Here is a 16,914-nt window from a genome sequence, read left to right as displayed (position 1 = left end):
CGGGGAGAGTGAAGTCAACTGTGTGACGTCAGAGGGTGTGACGTCGGCCGCGTGCAGTACCGCGTGACGTCACGGCCGCGGCGGGAAAACCCGGCTGACAGCGGGAAGGGAGGAGGGGCGCGGCTTCGGCGAGTATGGGCGTGTTCTCTGGAAGAAGGGGCGCGGCCTCGGCGGAGAAGGGGCGTGGCCAGCGCGCGCCAGCCCTTCCGAGCGTCACGTGGTCCCGGCGGGGGCGGGGCCCGCGGCCGTTGGGCCGCGCGCGCGGGGCGGGCGGGTCACGTGGTGCCGGGCGCGCGGGCAGGCCCCGCCCCCGCCGTTTCCGCGCGGACGCTCCGAACGCGGTCCCGCGCGCGCGCTTTTTTCCCTCCCTGCCCGGAGCGCGCGCCCGCGAGGCGGCGCCACCCCCGGGGCAGGGGGGTCCATGGCGGCCGCGCGCGCCCCCCGGCCCTGAGGGGACATGGTGGGCAGGGTCGCCGTGGCCGCCGCGGCCGCGTCCCCGCCGCTGCTCCTCGCCGGCGACGACGGCGGCGCTCAGGTGGGGACGGGGGAGCGGGCCCGGGGGGCGCGCTGTGAGGGCGGGCTGGCGGGGGCGCCCCTTTGGGCGTTCGCCCCTTGGCTGCTGGCCCCTGACAGGGCGCGCCCGCTGTGCCCGCGGCGTGTGAGGGGCCGCCCGTGCCCGGCCCGCGCCCCCGGGGCAGGGTTAGAACCTCCCCGGGCCGGGCTGTCATGAATCGCCTCCCGGGGGCTCCGGGAAGGGGCGTTTTCCCCCTCACAGGGTGGGATTTCGAGATTTCGGTTTGTAATAAACGGAGGGTTGTAAAAGGCTTTGTGAGCCAAAGTCTCCCTTGGAGCCGTACAAGTGAATGCTCTTTGATCAGAGATCAAAATACAGGGAATTCTGCCTAAAGAGATCATGAGGGTTTGAATTGCGATGCGAGATAAGAATTCTCTTTCATTCATTTTCTTTAAGTACTTGAAAGGTCGTCTTAAAATGAGTCAGATGTTCAGGGTGGGATCAGACATTTTTAAGAGACATTGGAATTCCCTTCTAAACCCCATAAAGCTCTGGGAAACATCCCGAGGTTACCGATGGGTCGAGCAGCTGAAGTGACGGAGACTTTCAGAGCTCCAGCACTGTGGAATCTCTGCAGAGCTGTTCTGAAGACCTTGGGGTCCCTCTTGGTTTTGACCATCTCGAGGTTTCAGGATGGGATTTTTATTTATTTGAAATGGCAAAATCTTTATTTCAAGCTTAGATGGCTTTTGAAAACACGGAGATAAAGTTGATGCATGCACAGTCTTATCACACTAACAAGTTTTTGTCTTCTGAAAAAATACCGGTGTCATTCATCTGTATCACTGTACAGCTTTATATTGCCATACTAAGTCACCTGAAGTTTTTTAAAACCAAGATTCATGTTGTGCTTTTTACAGCCATGCAAGAAACGACGAGAGGAAGATGCTTCTGTCAAAACCATCACAAGGTATTTTTCACCATTAGCAAAACCAGTGGATAAAGCTTTGTCATCACCAAAACCCAACAATATCCTGGATTATTTTAAGAAGACATCTGTAACTGAGAAAGCCACATTGCCAGCTGGGGATGGAGAAGATAAACCAGTGCTGGATGCTGATGACAAAGACTGTAAGTCAGCTTTTAAACCATCTTTGAAGCGAAAGAGAAAAGGGAAGAAAGTTAATTTAAATCATAAACTCAAAGAACCTGAGAATGACCATGAAATAGGAATTAGTAGTGATGACAGCAGAGTGGCAACAAGACTGCAACAAGACAGCAGTGACTTTATTGCTACCTGTACTCTAGTTGACCAAAAATGTGCAAGAGAATTGGCAGAAGATGATGTGGAAAGGGAAAACTTCTCAAATGCTGTCCTCTCCAGGAAAAATGCTAAAAATGCTGGCTCTGAAACAAATGGGTCAAAAAATAGGATAAGAAAATCGAGGAAAAGGAAGCACAAAGCAAATATGGATTTGTCTGAAAGCTTTTCATCTGAAAACCAGATGAATGAAACTTGTAAAAAGGAAACTGAGGAGGAGAAAAATACAGTAGCAGAGAGTGATGCTGCTCCTGGTGATTCCAGTTTTGAGGTTCCTACGGATGATGGGACATCACAGGTAAATAACTGTATAATAACAGTGTCATTTGAGGACTTCTTGAAGAGTCAGGGAGAAAACAATGCTGAAGAAGACACAAAGCCAACAGTGGGCACTGGTGCTACAGCAAATGAAGTGGACAAAAGTGATGGTGTTTGTGAGCCAGAAAAGTGTGAGGAGTCTCAGCAGCCACCACTCAGAACAGTCACTGTCCTGGCACAAGTTCACTCCATTCCCCCCAAGTTACCTCCCTCACACAAAGAGCAGAAAGGCTCCAGGAAAATAGCTTCCATTTTTTTGAAGCAGAAAGGACGTGGAGGGGAGAAAGAAAGCAGCCCACCCCTCTTGGACTGTGAGCAAACTGAACAGGTGACTCAGAAAAGGAAATCTAACGTGGTTATTGAGGAGGAGGAGTTGGAGTTGGCTGTCCTAGAGACTGCAGGGATGGATTCTTTGAAGCCAAAATGCACCCTGGAAGAAAAGCATCAGTTCATGAAGGCCTTTAGACAACCAACATCAGATGGGACAAAAAGTGGAGTTAAAAAGGCACCTGGAAAACAAAAGCAAGCCTCTGCAAAGCTTTCCAAAGAAAAAGAAGGACCTGAAGATGCCATTCCTTCAAATAAACAATTAGAGGGTGGAATACCAGAAGATCATGTGGACAGATACACACATTCTAGCCCTAAAAGCAATAGAACTAAACCCAAAAGATCTAGAAAGGTTCAGAAAAAAGGAAGCAGGAGAAGAAAGGCCTCAGAAACTAAGGAAACTCCTGTCTCCAGCACCAGCAACTGTCTGGGAGAAGGGGATTCGAGTGCTGACTTTCTTCCTGTGGAAAACACCCCAGATGTAATAATTTTATCAAGTCCAAAAGTGAATAAGTTAAGGAGGAGTTTAAGGCAGCAGAAAATCCAAACATCCACAAGTACTACACCTAAAAAAGCCAGGATTAGAACTGCCCTTTCTGCAGATGAATTGAGTCCACTACAGGCTTCTACCCCAAAGGCAAGCAGGCAATCCTCCAAGAAAAGCAGCATGTACAGAGCTGAGGTGATCACTGTGCCCTGTGATGGAAACAGCCCAATAAGGTAAACTTTGTAGAGTATATTCCACCTTTTTGCCCTTTGATTTTATGCAAGTATTTTGAAAGTAAGATGTAATTATAATAAAGTTATATAAACTTGCATGGTTGATCATGGTGGAAAATAATAGAGAAGAGCCAAAACTGATTATCAGTGTGTTTGCACTAAAGACATTTAAGAAACCCAAACAACAACAACAACAAAAAACCAGTTGGGGGGTTGCTTCTGTTTACAGCACAGTATTTTTAAAGGCTTTTGAGCATGAGATGGACAGTAGCATTTCCCTTTATTAAACAGTAATAATGTCATAATACTTTTTCCCTAATTAGGATGAGGTTCACACGTATCAGTGCGGCTAAAAAATCAAACAAAGCTGGAGCAACGAAAAACGAAGAGTTTCACTCCAAAAATACAAAGGTGATTTATGTAACAGTTTGTGTTTCAGTATTTTATCATTTCCTCTGTGTGTATAACTGTGTTCTTCTCATATTGTGTAACAGTTGAATGTAGTGCAACAGTTCTCAGCTGCCCTGGGGAAAGGGAGCATTATGATAGATCTGATTTATGATAGAATTCCAGATAGCTTCTTCTCCCTTAGATTTTAAAACATGTTATATTAGTACAAATCTGCTTTTCATAACAGAAAAACCCAGTAAATGGCAGGTTGCTGTGCTGCAGGATCTGAGGATGGGCCATAGGAATGACTGGCCATGGCACTCAGTGCTGTGGTTTGGTTGCCAGAGTGGTTGGAGGTCGGTCAGTGATTGGACTTTGATGCTCCTGGAGGTCTTGTCCAACCTGTGACACTGTTTGGGCACAGCAGAAAGAATGTCACTGCCCATATTTCATGTGTTCTGTGGACTAAGGGCCCTTGTAGGGCTCTCACTGTCTTTTGAAAACTTGATACCATCTTGGTTTGCTTCTCCTTTCAATTATTTCCCCTTCTTTTTGACAGCAATGACGTTTTGTTAAAATTACACTTCAGTGAACGTGAACAATTATATTCGTTTGCTAAATACTTAGCGAAGACATTAATTGCTCTTTTGGTTTTCCTGTTCTTTGTTAACAGATAAACTCTGCTTCTAAAAACAGATCCAAAGCCAAGCAGCTGGTTGAGAAAGCCAAGGCTATACAGCAGAATAGATCAAAGGGGCACGAGGACTCCCCAGCTCCTGTGAGACGCTCGTCTCGCCAGCGAGCTCTTGCTGAGAGGAGAAAATCCCAGGACAGTGATGTAAGGCTTTATATTTCGTAGGGCAGGAATTATTCTGATGTGTTTGGGACTCATTTAAGCAGCAAAAATGATTCTTGGCTTGCAAGTGTTTCTTGTAAAGAATCAAGTAAGGTAGATGTCCGTGCAATGTGTTGTTAATTGAGGAGGAAAAGTTGTGTTTCCTTTCTTATTTTGTTTGTTTTCCCTCTAGGAATCTGTAATAATTTTAGATTCCACTGTGAGTAGTGTCACTACTACAGAGCAGAGTGTGAAGCCAAAGAAACTTCGGAGCTTAAATGATGTTTTGGGGAAGAAGTCTAAAAACTTGAAGGTTGTGAAGAACTCAAAAGGTAATTGGGTTTTACTGAATGTGTTTGGTTTTGTTACAGTTATTGACTATTGTAACTTTGTTTTATAAAGCTGCCTTTGCAGTGCATTCATATTTTATTCTGATTTTTTTGGTACAGTATTCCAATATACACATTTCCTTTTTGTGTAAGTTATTTACATATGTTGCTTTGATTTTTCTTCTTTGAGGGCAAACTATGTTTGGAAAACTGTCGATAATTTACTGTGTTCTGTTCTCTTCTAATTTATGATTTTTTTCTCTAATGTTACAGAAAATAAAATATAGAGTGATAAAATAATTAGTAATAAAACTATAATGAATTTTGTTAAAATACTCAGCTTTCCCTTAAGAAAAGGAGATTGTTGTTGAATGGAACATGCAGGTAGTGAACAGGAAAGCAAGGTCAGAATCCTCCATCAGTGTTAATCTAATAATGTCTTCTCCTTTTGACAGGGAAACTGGGATATCCACCTTCCTGCCTGGGCAGGAATGCTCAGAACTCTGCAGGTGGACCAATTGTGATCTTTGATGAAAGCAGGTCAGTTCACAAGATTCCAGTTGCTTAAGAACCAAAACATGTTTCAAAGTTACTTTAACATTCTCTCATTTTACAAATTTAAATACACTTATTGAAATGTGATGTAAATGTTCATGGGTTTTATACTGATCAATATGTTAACCTGCTTCCAAAATTTTAGGAGGTTTTTGAGAGTTCCTCAGCCATTGTTGTTCCATTTTTAGATGGCTGAAAATGTAATTGATGAGTGATTAAAAAGAAATCCCAGATTACATATAAAAATACAAAACCAAACAGATTTTTGTTTTAATTGAAATCTCTAACACAATATTTAAAACGAAATATAAACTTACTCCATGGAAATAAATTTTAGCAGTTCTCCCAGACTGTTTCTAACTCATGTAGAAGAGAATGTGACTAAATTCAGCCTTGCATAGCTGGTAGTTCTAATGATTCTATTTTCTTTTCCTTTCTGTTTTCATTAAAGCCGAGATGCATCTGAAAACTCTCAGGATGATGATCAGTTCAGAGCAAAACGGGAATTCCTGATGAGTGGGTTGCCAGAGTCCCTGAAAAGACAGATTGCAAAGAAAGCAGCAGCCATGGAAGCTTATTCTCTTGCAAGTTCCTGCTTTAAGACTGTTGTCCATGTGCAGCAGAAGGATGACTGTAAGCTCTTGTTAAGCTTTTTGGTTTAAATTTCTAGTAAATTTGTACAGAAAAGATAAAAGTTGAACAGCTTATGACTGGAATAGCTGGGAGTTTCCTCTTGTGTTGTGTCCCAGTAAGAAAACAAAACTTAGAAGCTTCCAGTGAGATGGTTTTGAATTCAAAATGTACAGATTAAATTGATGCTAAAGTAGTCTAAACATATATGGGTGAGGATGCAAAATTCTGAATATTTAATCAAAAAGGTTGGTCTGTCAAGTTCCAATTTGGAGAATAAAGATTGTGTTGGACTGATTGGGGCAGAAACCATTTCCTCCTGACAAAGGCAGAATAATTCACAAAAGAGAGAAGAACAGCCCCTAAAATAGAAGTTAACTGTTGTTTTGCTTTTGGTGGGGGTTCTTTCATAGGCTGTCCAATGTGGAAATTGCAGTCACCATCCTGTCCTCTGTTAACTAAGCTGAGGGAGCTGAATGCTGAAGTCACCAATGTCACAAAAATCACTCTCTCACTTGGTGAATTTTCCACTGTGAATTCAAAACGACCTGGAAATTGTTCTGCACCTGTGGTTAGTACTTCAAAATTTAAATTGTTTTGGTAGTTGTTTGGACTTCTGTTTTTTAAAAAAATCCTGTAGTTTGAATCTGTTCCAGTCCTGGAATATTTTAATTTTTCTTTTATTTCCCTGTGTGTGAGTTATTCATTTTGCATCTTAACATTAGGCAGTTCCCAACAGTTCTTAACTTCAGTTTTTGTTAATCTCTGACTTCAACAAGACAGCTGCCAGTTTAAATTATGCAAAGCAGCCATTCTGTGTAATGTTTGTGGGTAATTTTTGTGTGTGTGTGTGTTACAGCTTTCAGGCCACCGACCAGTTTTCCCTGATCCATTCAGGAAGGATTTGCTGGATGAGATCCTGTCTTCTAATTCTCAGTTTCCTGTGAAAAAACACTTCCACAAGTTCCTGAAAAAGCAAACGGAGCACTTGGGTTTGGAAAACAGTCTGCAAGGTTGGTGATCTGTGTAGGGGGAGAAAAACACTCTCACTCTGTCTGGCATAAAAAAACCAGCTTGGGATTGCCAGAAATACCTCACTGAAGGAAAATACTGTTGTGGGAAGTCAATTGGTCCTCACATTTTAGGCTGTTTTGACCAAATTCTACAAATACAGTTGAAACAACTGTACAGTGGTAATGGGCAGAGCCTGAAATTTTAGAAGGATGTAACTTTTTTTTCCTTAGGAAGCAGAGATGGGACTGCAAGTTCTGAGGGAGATCAGAAACATCCTGACAACAGCAAGGAAACTAAGAGGAAAAGGAAAGAAACAGAAGAGCGCAAATCAAAGAGAAGAAAACAAATTGAAGGTACAGAGAGTGAAATAAAATCAAGAGTTTCCAGGAACCTTATTTCTCCTGTATCTGGAGAAAAACAGGCAGAGACAGGACAAACCACACATCTGGGGAGAAGCAAGACCCAGAAAGCAGAAGACACTGGATGTTTATCAGAGCCAAGTGCACTGTCAGGTAACTGCATTTCCTGCCTCATTTTAATTCTCTGTGCATTGAGGGAGTGTGGTGTGTGTATGATTTTGTCAGCTTTCCACTGTGATGCAAAAATCCTGTCTAGTCTTAACATTCTGGGCTTGATCAACTCTTTTGCATATAGAAAAATGGATAATGTTTTTTCTGTAGGTGTTGAAAAGGAAGACACGCTCTGGACAGAAAAATACCAGCCTCAAGATTCCAGTGAACTCGTAGGGAACAAGAAAGAGATTGAAAGGCTGCACAGGTCAGAAGTGGGAATGTGGATCCAGTCTTAAAAGAACTCAGAAGTTGCTGTTCCTTGATTGTGCTCAAAGATGCAGAGTCAGTTATTTAACACTAGGCTTGAATGACCCACACAGGGGGTGTGTTTGTGGCCTTGGGTTTGGTTTGCCTCAAAAAGTTCTGCAGAATTCAAAGATCCATCTGACTAAGTAATTCACCAGGTGACTTGTTTTTACACCAACCAGCCTATAGACTGGAGAATGAAGAAGGAATCCTTTTGTACAAAGGAATGCTTTTGTACAAAATCCTGAACAATGTTTTTTTTGAAATCTGAAAGGACTTGATAAGTTTGTGAGGGATGACAAGTGGCTGATGTTTTATGTTCTATTCCATCTTAATTTCGTTCATTTTATTCAGCAGTAATTCTTATTTTTTGTTCTGTTTCTTCCTTTTGTAGTTGGTTAAAAGAATGGAAAAAAAGAGCTGATTTGGAAGAAAAAAGAAACCAGAAAGGGGAAAAAGAGGACAAAGAGCATGAAGGTGCTGATAGAATTAAAAATAATATAGCTCCTCTTTTGTTAAAAGTTGGCAAAAAAAATAACATAATCCTTTCTTTTCTTTTAAATAATTCTACAGATTCCCTGAGCAGCCTTGACTTCAAAGATAATAAATCTGACATTGAGGAAGAGACAAGCCTTTGCAACACAGTGCTGATAACTGGCCCTCCAGGAGTGGGGAAAACTGCTGCAGTGTATGCCTGTGCTCAGGAGCTTGGCTTTAAGGTGGGTGGAGACCTTTCCTCAGTGCTTTTTTCTTGTTAATAACTAGTGATACAAAAGCATTTGTGATACAGGATGCCTACCAGGGGTTTTTTATGTCTTCCATCCAACCCCACTGCAGATCTTTGAGGTGAATGCCTCCTGCCAGCGCAGTGGCAGGCAGATCCTGTCCCAGCTGAGAGAAGCTACTCAGTCTCATCAAGTGGACAAAAAAGGTGTCAATGCACACAAGCCTTGCTTTTTCAACAGCTGTAGCACTGCCAAGTCACCAAGTAAGTTTTCAAGGGGTTGTATCTGGGGTTTTTTTGTTTGGTTGGAGTTTTGGAACGGAGGTTTTTGGAGGGGGAGGAGGGTGTTAGCAACTGAATTCCCCAAACAAATTTTAGACATCAGGTGTTTTAAAAAGGATAACAAATTTCAGCTCATCTGGCCATAATGGTAAGAAATGCTCTGTTGGCTAACACAACTGCACACCAAATTAAATAATGACTTTACCAAAATACCGACTCTTGATTGTCTTATTTCTGTAGTGGTGGAGTAAAGGCTGTGGCACTTTAGCAGAAAGTTGAACAGAAAGCATTCCTTTTAACAAGAGAAAAGGAAAGTGAGCAGAAATCAGCACAGTAAACCTGTCCTGTACTAGATAAAAAAAATGAGGCTTGCTTTAAGTTTGCCTGAGAAATGTCAGTTTGACACTATATTTGTAGCTGAAGTTTAATATAAAACATGTCTTGCAGAAAAAATGTATTCTCCAAAGAAAGTTATTTCACCAAGAAAACCACCCCTGTCACCAAAAGGAGCTGGTTTAAAACGAAACTTGGCCCCTAAAACTCTTGCAAACTACTTCAAAATCTCTTCCAAACATAAAGGAAGTGATGGAGAAGTAACAGCTGAGGAAAAAAATAGAGGTGGGTATCCCTGTTTAATAACTGGTTACCTTTGGAGATGGAAATGCTACACTGTGTGTGTGAGGCTGTGTGGAGAAAAGAGTAGATTTTCTTAGGCAGTTTATACTTGGGGGGGTTTTGAACCTGGAATGCATTTTAAATGGTTTCAGTCCTCCTTCCTGCTCAATTCTTCATCCATCTGCAGGAAATACTCAGAATTCACTTGAAGAAAAGAAAGATGCTCAAACTAAGTCAATAAGCAAGGAAGAGGGGGGAGAACACAACAGGAAAAGTGCAACGTCCCTCATTCTATTTGAAGAGGTAAAATTCACGTGGAATACACTCTGACTGCCTTCACAGCTTGTAGCTGTTGTTAAAACTGTTGATATTTTGCACTTGTTTTCTGTAGGTGGATATAATATTTGATGAAGATGCAGGGTTTCTAAGTGCAATAAAGGCATTCATGGCAACTGCAAAGAGACCTGTAATTCTGACCACCAATGGTGAGTAGTGTTTGTGACAGTAACTGGCCTTTCCAGGCAGAAGAGCCTCTTTTAATAAGTTGGTTTAAGTGGTGATGGTTGAATACAGCTCCTAAATGCAAAATTAAAGGATTTTAATGTTTGAATAAAGATGCTGTCTGCTGTAATGGATAAAGAAAATAACTAGTTTGGAACATAATGTCCTGACAGTTCACTGGTATCTCTTTATGCAGATCCAACTTTCAGCTTAATGTTTGATGGCTCTTTTGAAGAGATCAACTTTAGAACCCCTTCCCTGGTAAGTGTGTTTGGAAATGCAGGTACAGCCTAAGCAAGTAATTGTCAGCTGATTTCAGTTTGAAATTTAAATATTGGTGTAGGTTTATATATTTCTCATGTACCTGTTTCATCAGGAGACTGTTCATGGGGTTTATGCAAGGATGTGTGGGATGTATTTATCTCTACATGTAGAAGCTATTTTGTTAGCATTGAATATATATTTTCTAAACAATTTAGTAGTTCTGAGAATTATGATAAGCACATCACTTAATCACTTTTAATGTAGTTTTTAGGATGTAGATATATAAGTTCACAGATAATATATCTAATAGCTTTGATCTGAAGGTTGACTATGCCAATATATGTTCATTGGTTAAAATTATAGGAGCTATTTTAGAAATATTATGGGTTATCCCTTGAATGTAAACACCAGTGTTCTGTATAGCAGATAGTTGTATTTTTAGCTATGTATTATTTGAAACCCATAAGTAAATGAGAATCAGAAGGAACTGACTTTTCAGAAGGGGAAATCGCTCACTAAAAACCTGTTGGATTTCCAGACAGTTCAGAGTTAAAAGAAAGAATGAAAAAACCCTTTAAAATGAATATAGTTCAGTAACAGCTGCTCAGTGGTGATAAGAAACAAGATGTATGTGGTTTCAGGACCACGAGCAGAGTGTGTTTGTGTGTTTGTTTTTAATGAGCTGAACTTCTGAATTGAACTTAATTCTCTGGCATGGACTGCATAGATTTGGTATTCTGCTTTTCTGTAGAAGGTTTTAATGTAACTTCAATCTAATTTAATAAACTAATCCTCTGTATTAAAAGGCAGAGTTTATTGCAAACACAAGTAGAATGATGTGCTGCCGTGTGACTCACTGCAGTGTGACTGGCAGTTGTTTCAGGGCTCTGTGTCTGACCCTTGTGCAGGTAAATGCCACCAGTTACCTCCAGACCCTGTGCCTGGCTGAGAACCTCCGGGCAGATGGGAAAGACTTGGCTGCTCTGCTGACCACAAATAACTGTGACATCCGAAAATGTGTCCTCTACTTACAGTTTTGGGTTAGAAGTGGAGGGGGATGCTTGAAGGAGAAAGGCCTGGCACATCATGGTAGGTTGATTTGATTTCATCTTTAAAAAAACCTCCATCTAAACAGGAATTTGATTAAATTAAACCATCCTCAGACACATACAAATAAATGGTAACTTCTTGAAGGGCTCCTAAGTATTTGGGTAGGGCTGTTTGGGTGTTTTATGGGTAAGAACTTGATCCCAAAGGATTCAGGAAGAGAATCCTCAACAGGTTTGGGGGGGTGAGTGACCAACAGGGAGAGACCCATGAGGCACAACCCCCTTCAAAGGTCACTTGCAAAGCAGGGAGGTCAGGCAGGTTGGTGTCACTGCCTGCAGGGAGTTGGGGTGGCAGTGACTCATTTCAGTCACTGCATTCATTGAGAACCACAGCAAGAGCCGACAGTTACAGTTTCCTTCACAAAAGGAATTGTGGCAAAGAGGTGAAAAATCGATTTCGTGGTGCAGTTGTTTCTGTTCAAGTCAAACCTGTTATCTTTGTGCAGGAGGAGAGGAGACAAGTGAAGCAGGTGATGTAATTCATTGTGAACATGATGATTCCAAGGTGGATTCTCCTCCAGGTGCTGATGCACATCTGCAGGAGCTTCCAAAGTGTGACACAGGCTGTGTAGAGACGTTGCTTGGCCTTCGGAACATCCTGCTGCCTTCAGAAGACTTGTTTACATTTCTTAAGGTATTTTTGGAGTTGCTTAGTTAATACTTTGGATGATACCAGATAATTGAGTGTAACCAGCATTAGGAACCTCTTAGAAGCAAATCTCTGCAAAGGTTTGTTGTAGAAATTAGGGGGTTCTGTGGTTATTAAGCAAAATCTGTATGGGGGCAGTCTCCTGCCAACAGAACAGTTCCTCACCTCATAAATACAAAACCAGAAGTGAGAGATTTTCTGTAATAATATTTTTATTAATTTTATTAATAAATCTCTCATGATTCTTATTTTACAGCACAAAAGCACAACCGTGGAGGAATGGAATAAATTAATACAGCTTCTCACAGAATTCCAGATGAAGCAAGTGGATTTTATATATAGTAATCTTGAACTTATCCTTCCCTTACCAGTGCAAGTTCTTTCAAACCAGTCTGAAGCCCCTAAGTCTACACTTGAAAGGACTACCACAGTTTCTTCAAAAAACAGGTCTACCAACAGTAGTTGCTCTGGGAAGAGTAGCCCTGGAAAAAGGTCTAAGAAGACAAAGACTCAGAAAAGGCTTGATATATTGGATGACAGTGATTTATTTGATACTGAACTGAACTATTCATCTGAATTCGTAACTTTGCCATTGGATAGTCCTGTGTCATGTTCTGAAATGAATAAAAAGGAATCAGAATTGTTGGTGAATAGAGAAGAAAAAGGAGTTAAAACTAAAACATCAGCAAATAAAGAAAGGTCTGCTCTTGTTTTTCAGTGTCTGAATTCACTGACTGAGTTTGTGGAAAACATGTCTTTCCTGGATTGCTGTGTAAGCACCAACACCAAGGAACCACTGGAGTTTTCCAGAGAGGAAGAATTTCATTGGACAAATGCCAAAATCAGAAATGGTCTTTGTGATGAATTCAGTATAGAAAATACTGATTGGTGGAGTTCCCAGAGCTCCAGTGAAGTAAAGGCAGCTATTGAAGCACTCAGTTTTCACAAGTGTTCTGTTAATATTTCACAAAACTTGGAATCCTTTTTGAGTACCAGGAAAACACCTTCAAGTGATCAGCTGGAGGGACTTACTTTGCATATCTCAAACACAAGGAATGGTGTGTCCTTCAGTGAGTCAGCTGACTCAAGGTAAGGCTTTGCTAATATTCCTGGAATATAATGCAGTTCTTTGTCAAGAAAAGCATTTCACAGGGAGTAGGACTGTCTCAGATTTAATGTGTACACATTTATACCACTATGGCTGTTGTCAGTATATCTCAAAACACTGGAATATGTTTTATAAGCTTAAATTAACTACTTAATCTGCAAAAAGTGACTTTTTTTGTTTGAATAGCCTGACTATAATGTTGCTCAGAAATGGTAGCCTCAGTCTAATTAATTTAAAAATGGACAAACACCACCCCCACCCCTAAAAGAATAACAAACCCCCAAAGGAATGGCTTTTGCAAGAGAGACAGATGGACTAAAATGGATTCTGCAAGTGCTGGACATGTAGATCTGTCATCCAGCACCTGCTCATGTTGAACCTGTGTTAAATGTGTTGGTAAGTGTTGGTGCAGACCAAACAGAGTTCCAAGCAGACCCAGGAGTTGCAGACATCTCATCCTTTGGGATGCAGTTTTGAACATCCATGTGTTTGATGGAGTTTTAAACCAGTACATTTGATCCTAAAGAAACAAAATCAGGACATTCTTGAACAAGACCCAATAAAGCTTCGTTCTCTGTTTCAGCATTCACAGAAAGGCACAGAAGAGGCTGGCTGTCATCAGAACTGTGTTTTCCAGAAGCCCTTTGAACCTGGGGAACAAGCAGGCCAGCATCCTGGAATACCTCCCCACGCTCCGTGGGATCTGTAGGTCTGAGAAGCTTAAAGAGCAAGGGAAGACTAAAAGAAGGTAAGTTTTGGTTTTCCTAAACCTTCCTACATTTCAATATTCAAGGTAGTTACAGATTTTAATAAAATATTTTGTCAAAATAATTCCAGACAAGAAAGGTGGGCATTTGTCTCTCAAAATAACAGAAGTGTTGCCTCATTCAGCAATTAACTTTGTTCCCTTACAATCATTTTTGCTTTTCTTTTTTTTTTTTTTATAGGTTCTTGCATTATCTTGAAGGGATTCATCTCGAAATACCCAGACAAATGATAAATGGTCTGTCTTTGGACTTCCCTTAGAATTGCTAACACCAGAAATACTTTGTGCCTAATGGTGGTATTCTCACCATAGTTTTTGGGGTTTTTTAAATCTTTTTTTACCACATTATTGTATATTCAGAGCCATTTGTATATTAAATTTTTATAAGTATTTAAAATAATGTATATATCTATTGTCGTGCTATTGCTCTCCACAGCTGAAATGTGGGTTTGTTTGGTGCTGGTCCAATAAGTGCATTTATAATATTAAATGCACAGACTATTCCATGGGGAATCCTTCAATTTGGGTGTCAGACAGCAAGAAGTCCTTTTGTAGCAACCAAGTGTCACAACTTCCACAGCAAAGGAGACCATTTTGTTCAGAGCAGTTTGTTTCTGACTGTGAGTGAAGTGCTCAATGACTCGGGGTGGGAGGGGGCAGGAGAGGATGCAACAAGTCTTCTGAAGTGTGAATGACTCAACCCAACTCCTCACAACAACCACAGGGAACAAAGTCCTTGCAAAGCACTCAGTGCCTCGCTGTACAGATATTTGTATATTCCTTTCATCGTTTACAGCTGTCAGATCTGCATGTTAATCTAAAAAGGTAGAGAAGTTATCGCTGTAGCTCAAGATGGTCTCAGAGATTTAGGCAAGATTTTGTAAATAACAATTGTTCCAGTGTTACTGTGGGTTCAGGAATATTTAACTACTTCTAGCCTTATATATTGTGTTCTATTTTTATGCTTCTTTTTGTATTGGACAAGACTTCAGCCTGATTATTTGGATTGATTCTGGTTTTGTACGACAATAAATTGTGAGGCTTTGCTACAACTTTGGATGTTTCTGTTGTATGAAAAGTAAGATTTATAAAACGTTTTCAGGCCATAGAGATGATTTTTAGAGGGTTTTAAAACTGGAATTAGTTCAGCCATGTACTTTTCTGCCTTTATATTGCAGTTGGACTGTTCCTGTTCCTCATACTGAGTCAGATCCTGCCATGCAGTGCTGCTCCACTTACCTCAATGTCTCTGTAATAATAAGGAAGGCATTTCCTAGTACATTCTCTTCCCATATTTTTCATGCCTTAAAGATATTCAGGAATAAGAAATATTTATGAAAATGGTAAATTATTTTAAGCTTTCACATTGTAGATAATCTTTAGAGTTTACTCTTTCCACAGTTCAGAATTATCCAAAAATCAAAGTGGGTGCTGTTAAAATCTTAGTGGGTTGATGATTTGTTGCATTGATGGTCTGTGCTCCTCCTGTACATTTTTGTAAAAATAAATAAATACACTTTTTTTTTAATAACAAAGCAAATCTGTTCACTGCTTTATAAATTAGAAAGCAGTGGGAGACAATTTACCTCCTTTTGAAGTCAACTCTGAGGTTTTAATAACTGCCTTAAGTTGTTTACAGAATCTCCTGTGGTGTCCAAAAGGTGAGGTGGAATTCAAGTATTTCACTTCTTGATCAGATCCTCACCACATCAAATCACCTCGAGCTACTCTGAATGAAGATAATCTGCATGTAATGATTTATTTGAGTTCTGATAAATTATCAGCTTTGGATTTTTATGCATCAGGTATGAACATCTTTTGTATGCTGGAGTAAAACAAGTTTCCAGGAGGGATGGGCTCGAGGAAAAGGGCCCTGGGGCTGGTTTTGGCACTTGGGAGCTCCATCCTTGTACTGTGGAATTCACTTGCCTTTGATTCAAAATAGTTTCCTGCAACAGTTTGGGCCCTGCTTAGTCCTTTATCTACTGCCCCTCGAGCTCCCTTGTGTGTCTTGGGTGGAATTCAGTGAAACCAGAAGTAAAACAACCCTGGAGTTTCACAATGACTCCCCCCTTTAAGCAGCAGTTATTAGTAGGTGTTCAGCAACTGAAAAAACCAGAAAACCAACAACCCCGTTGTTCTTGTTGAAATCTCAGTCAAATTCCAAGCTTTTCTTTCCCTTTACTGTCATTCCAATATTGCTTTCCAGAGTGTAAATGAGGGTGACATTATTCTACCATCCTATGAGTAACAAAGAAAAAAAGCAGACTACCTCAGTCTTTGTAAAAGATAATATAAATGACCACTTTGCAAATCATACAGATTCTTTCTTTTATTCCATAGGAATTGTAAGGACACCACAAAAATTGGTGCGTGGCTTGCAAGAACATGGGGAAAATGAAATCTGTGTTTATATTCCAGTACCCACCAGTTCCTACAGGGTAAGTGCTGAAAAGAGATTCCGTGCAAGTGGTTGAACAACTCAACTTTTCAGATGTTCTGCTGCCGTTTGTTTCTCAGCTTCACAATAGTTACAAACTAATAAAAGGTGCAATGCTCCTTAGCACCTAAAAGATGGAAAAAACACATGTCAGAACTTTCAACTGATAACACCTGTAGTATTTAGTGTATAATGTGTCAGCACTTTCAACTGCTAACATGTGCAGTATTTAGTCATCTACAAAATTAGAGCGTTTTTACAAGGTTGTACATAAACTTTACTGAAGAGGCATCACGTATTGCAGTGTACTCTAGCAATGCAAATGAGCAACGCAAATTAAGTTTAGCCTGAAACTAGTAAAATGAAAAATATTTGAATACCCCTTCATCTATGTCTGAAATTAATTAACCTTGAAAATCTTTCCCTCAGGTTTTTCTCTTGGTTAAAGTGAGTACTAAGTCACGGCCTTTTTGGCGTTGGCTGTAACGTGGAAGAGGAGCTCGCAGGAATCCAGTAGGAATTTCAGTAGGAAATGGGATTTTCAGTAGTCTTGAGATGCTCCGTTGTCCCGGTGTTGAGCCGCGTGAGAACTCCTGAGCCGTTTGGGGCGGCGGGACGGGGCCGGGGCCGGGGCCGGGGCCGGTCCGGAGGCGTCGCCCCCCGGGTCCCCCTGCAGGGGGCGGCC

The 16,914-nt window shown here is 41.0% G+C and overlaps 1 protein-coding gene across 1 annotated transcript; it reads left to right on the top strand.

The window, feature by feature from the left end:
• The first annotated feature begins 310 nt into the window (after positions 1-310).
• ATAD5 (ATPase family AAA domain containing 5) lies at positions 311-16,914 on the top strand. The gene is made up of 24 exons (XM_051797284.1): positions 311-535; positions 1,435-3,200; positions 3,524-3,611; positions 4,264-4,428; positions 4,619-4,757; positions 5,210-5,294; positions 5,761-5,942; positions 6,353-6,510; positions 6,799-6,952; positions 7,184-7,465; positions 7,634-7,730; positions 8,166-8,248; positions 8,345-8,490; positions 8,609-8,759; positions 9,225-9,395; positions 9,580-9,695; positions 9,784-9,877; positions 10,090-10,154; positions 11,066-11,246; positions 11,713-11,900; positions 12,172-13,004; positions 13,607-13,771; positions 13,971-16,230; positions 16,659-16,914. The coding sequence occupies exons 1-23, from the start codon at positions 458-460 to the stop codon at positions 14,047-14,049; spliced, it is 5,466 nt and encodes a 1,821-aa protein (XP_051653244.1). The 5' UTR covers positions 311-457; the 3' UTR covers positions 14,050-16,230; positions 16,659-16,914.

This window comes from Manacus candei, unplaced genomic scaffold, assembly GCF_025592945.1.
Source record: "Manacus candei isolate 608988 ecotype Guabito, Panama unplaced genomic scaffold, ASM2559294v1 h1tg000047l, whole genome shotgun sequence".
Classification (NCBI taxonomy): domain Eukaryota; kingdom Metazoa; phylum Chordata; class Aves; order Passeriformes; family Pipridae; genus Manacus; species Manacus candei.
This window is presented reverse-complemented; position numbering and strand designations above follow the sequence as displayed.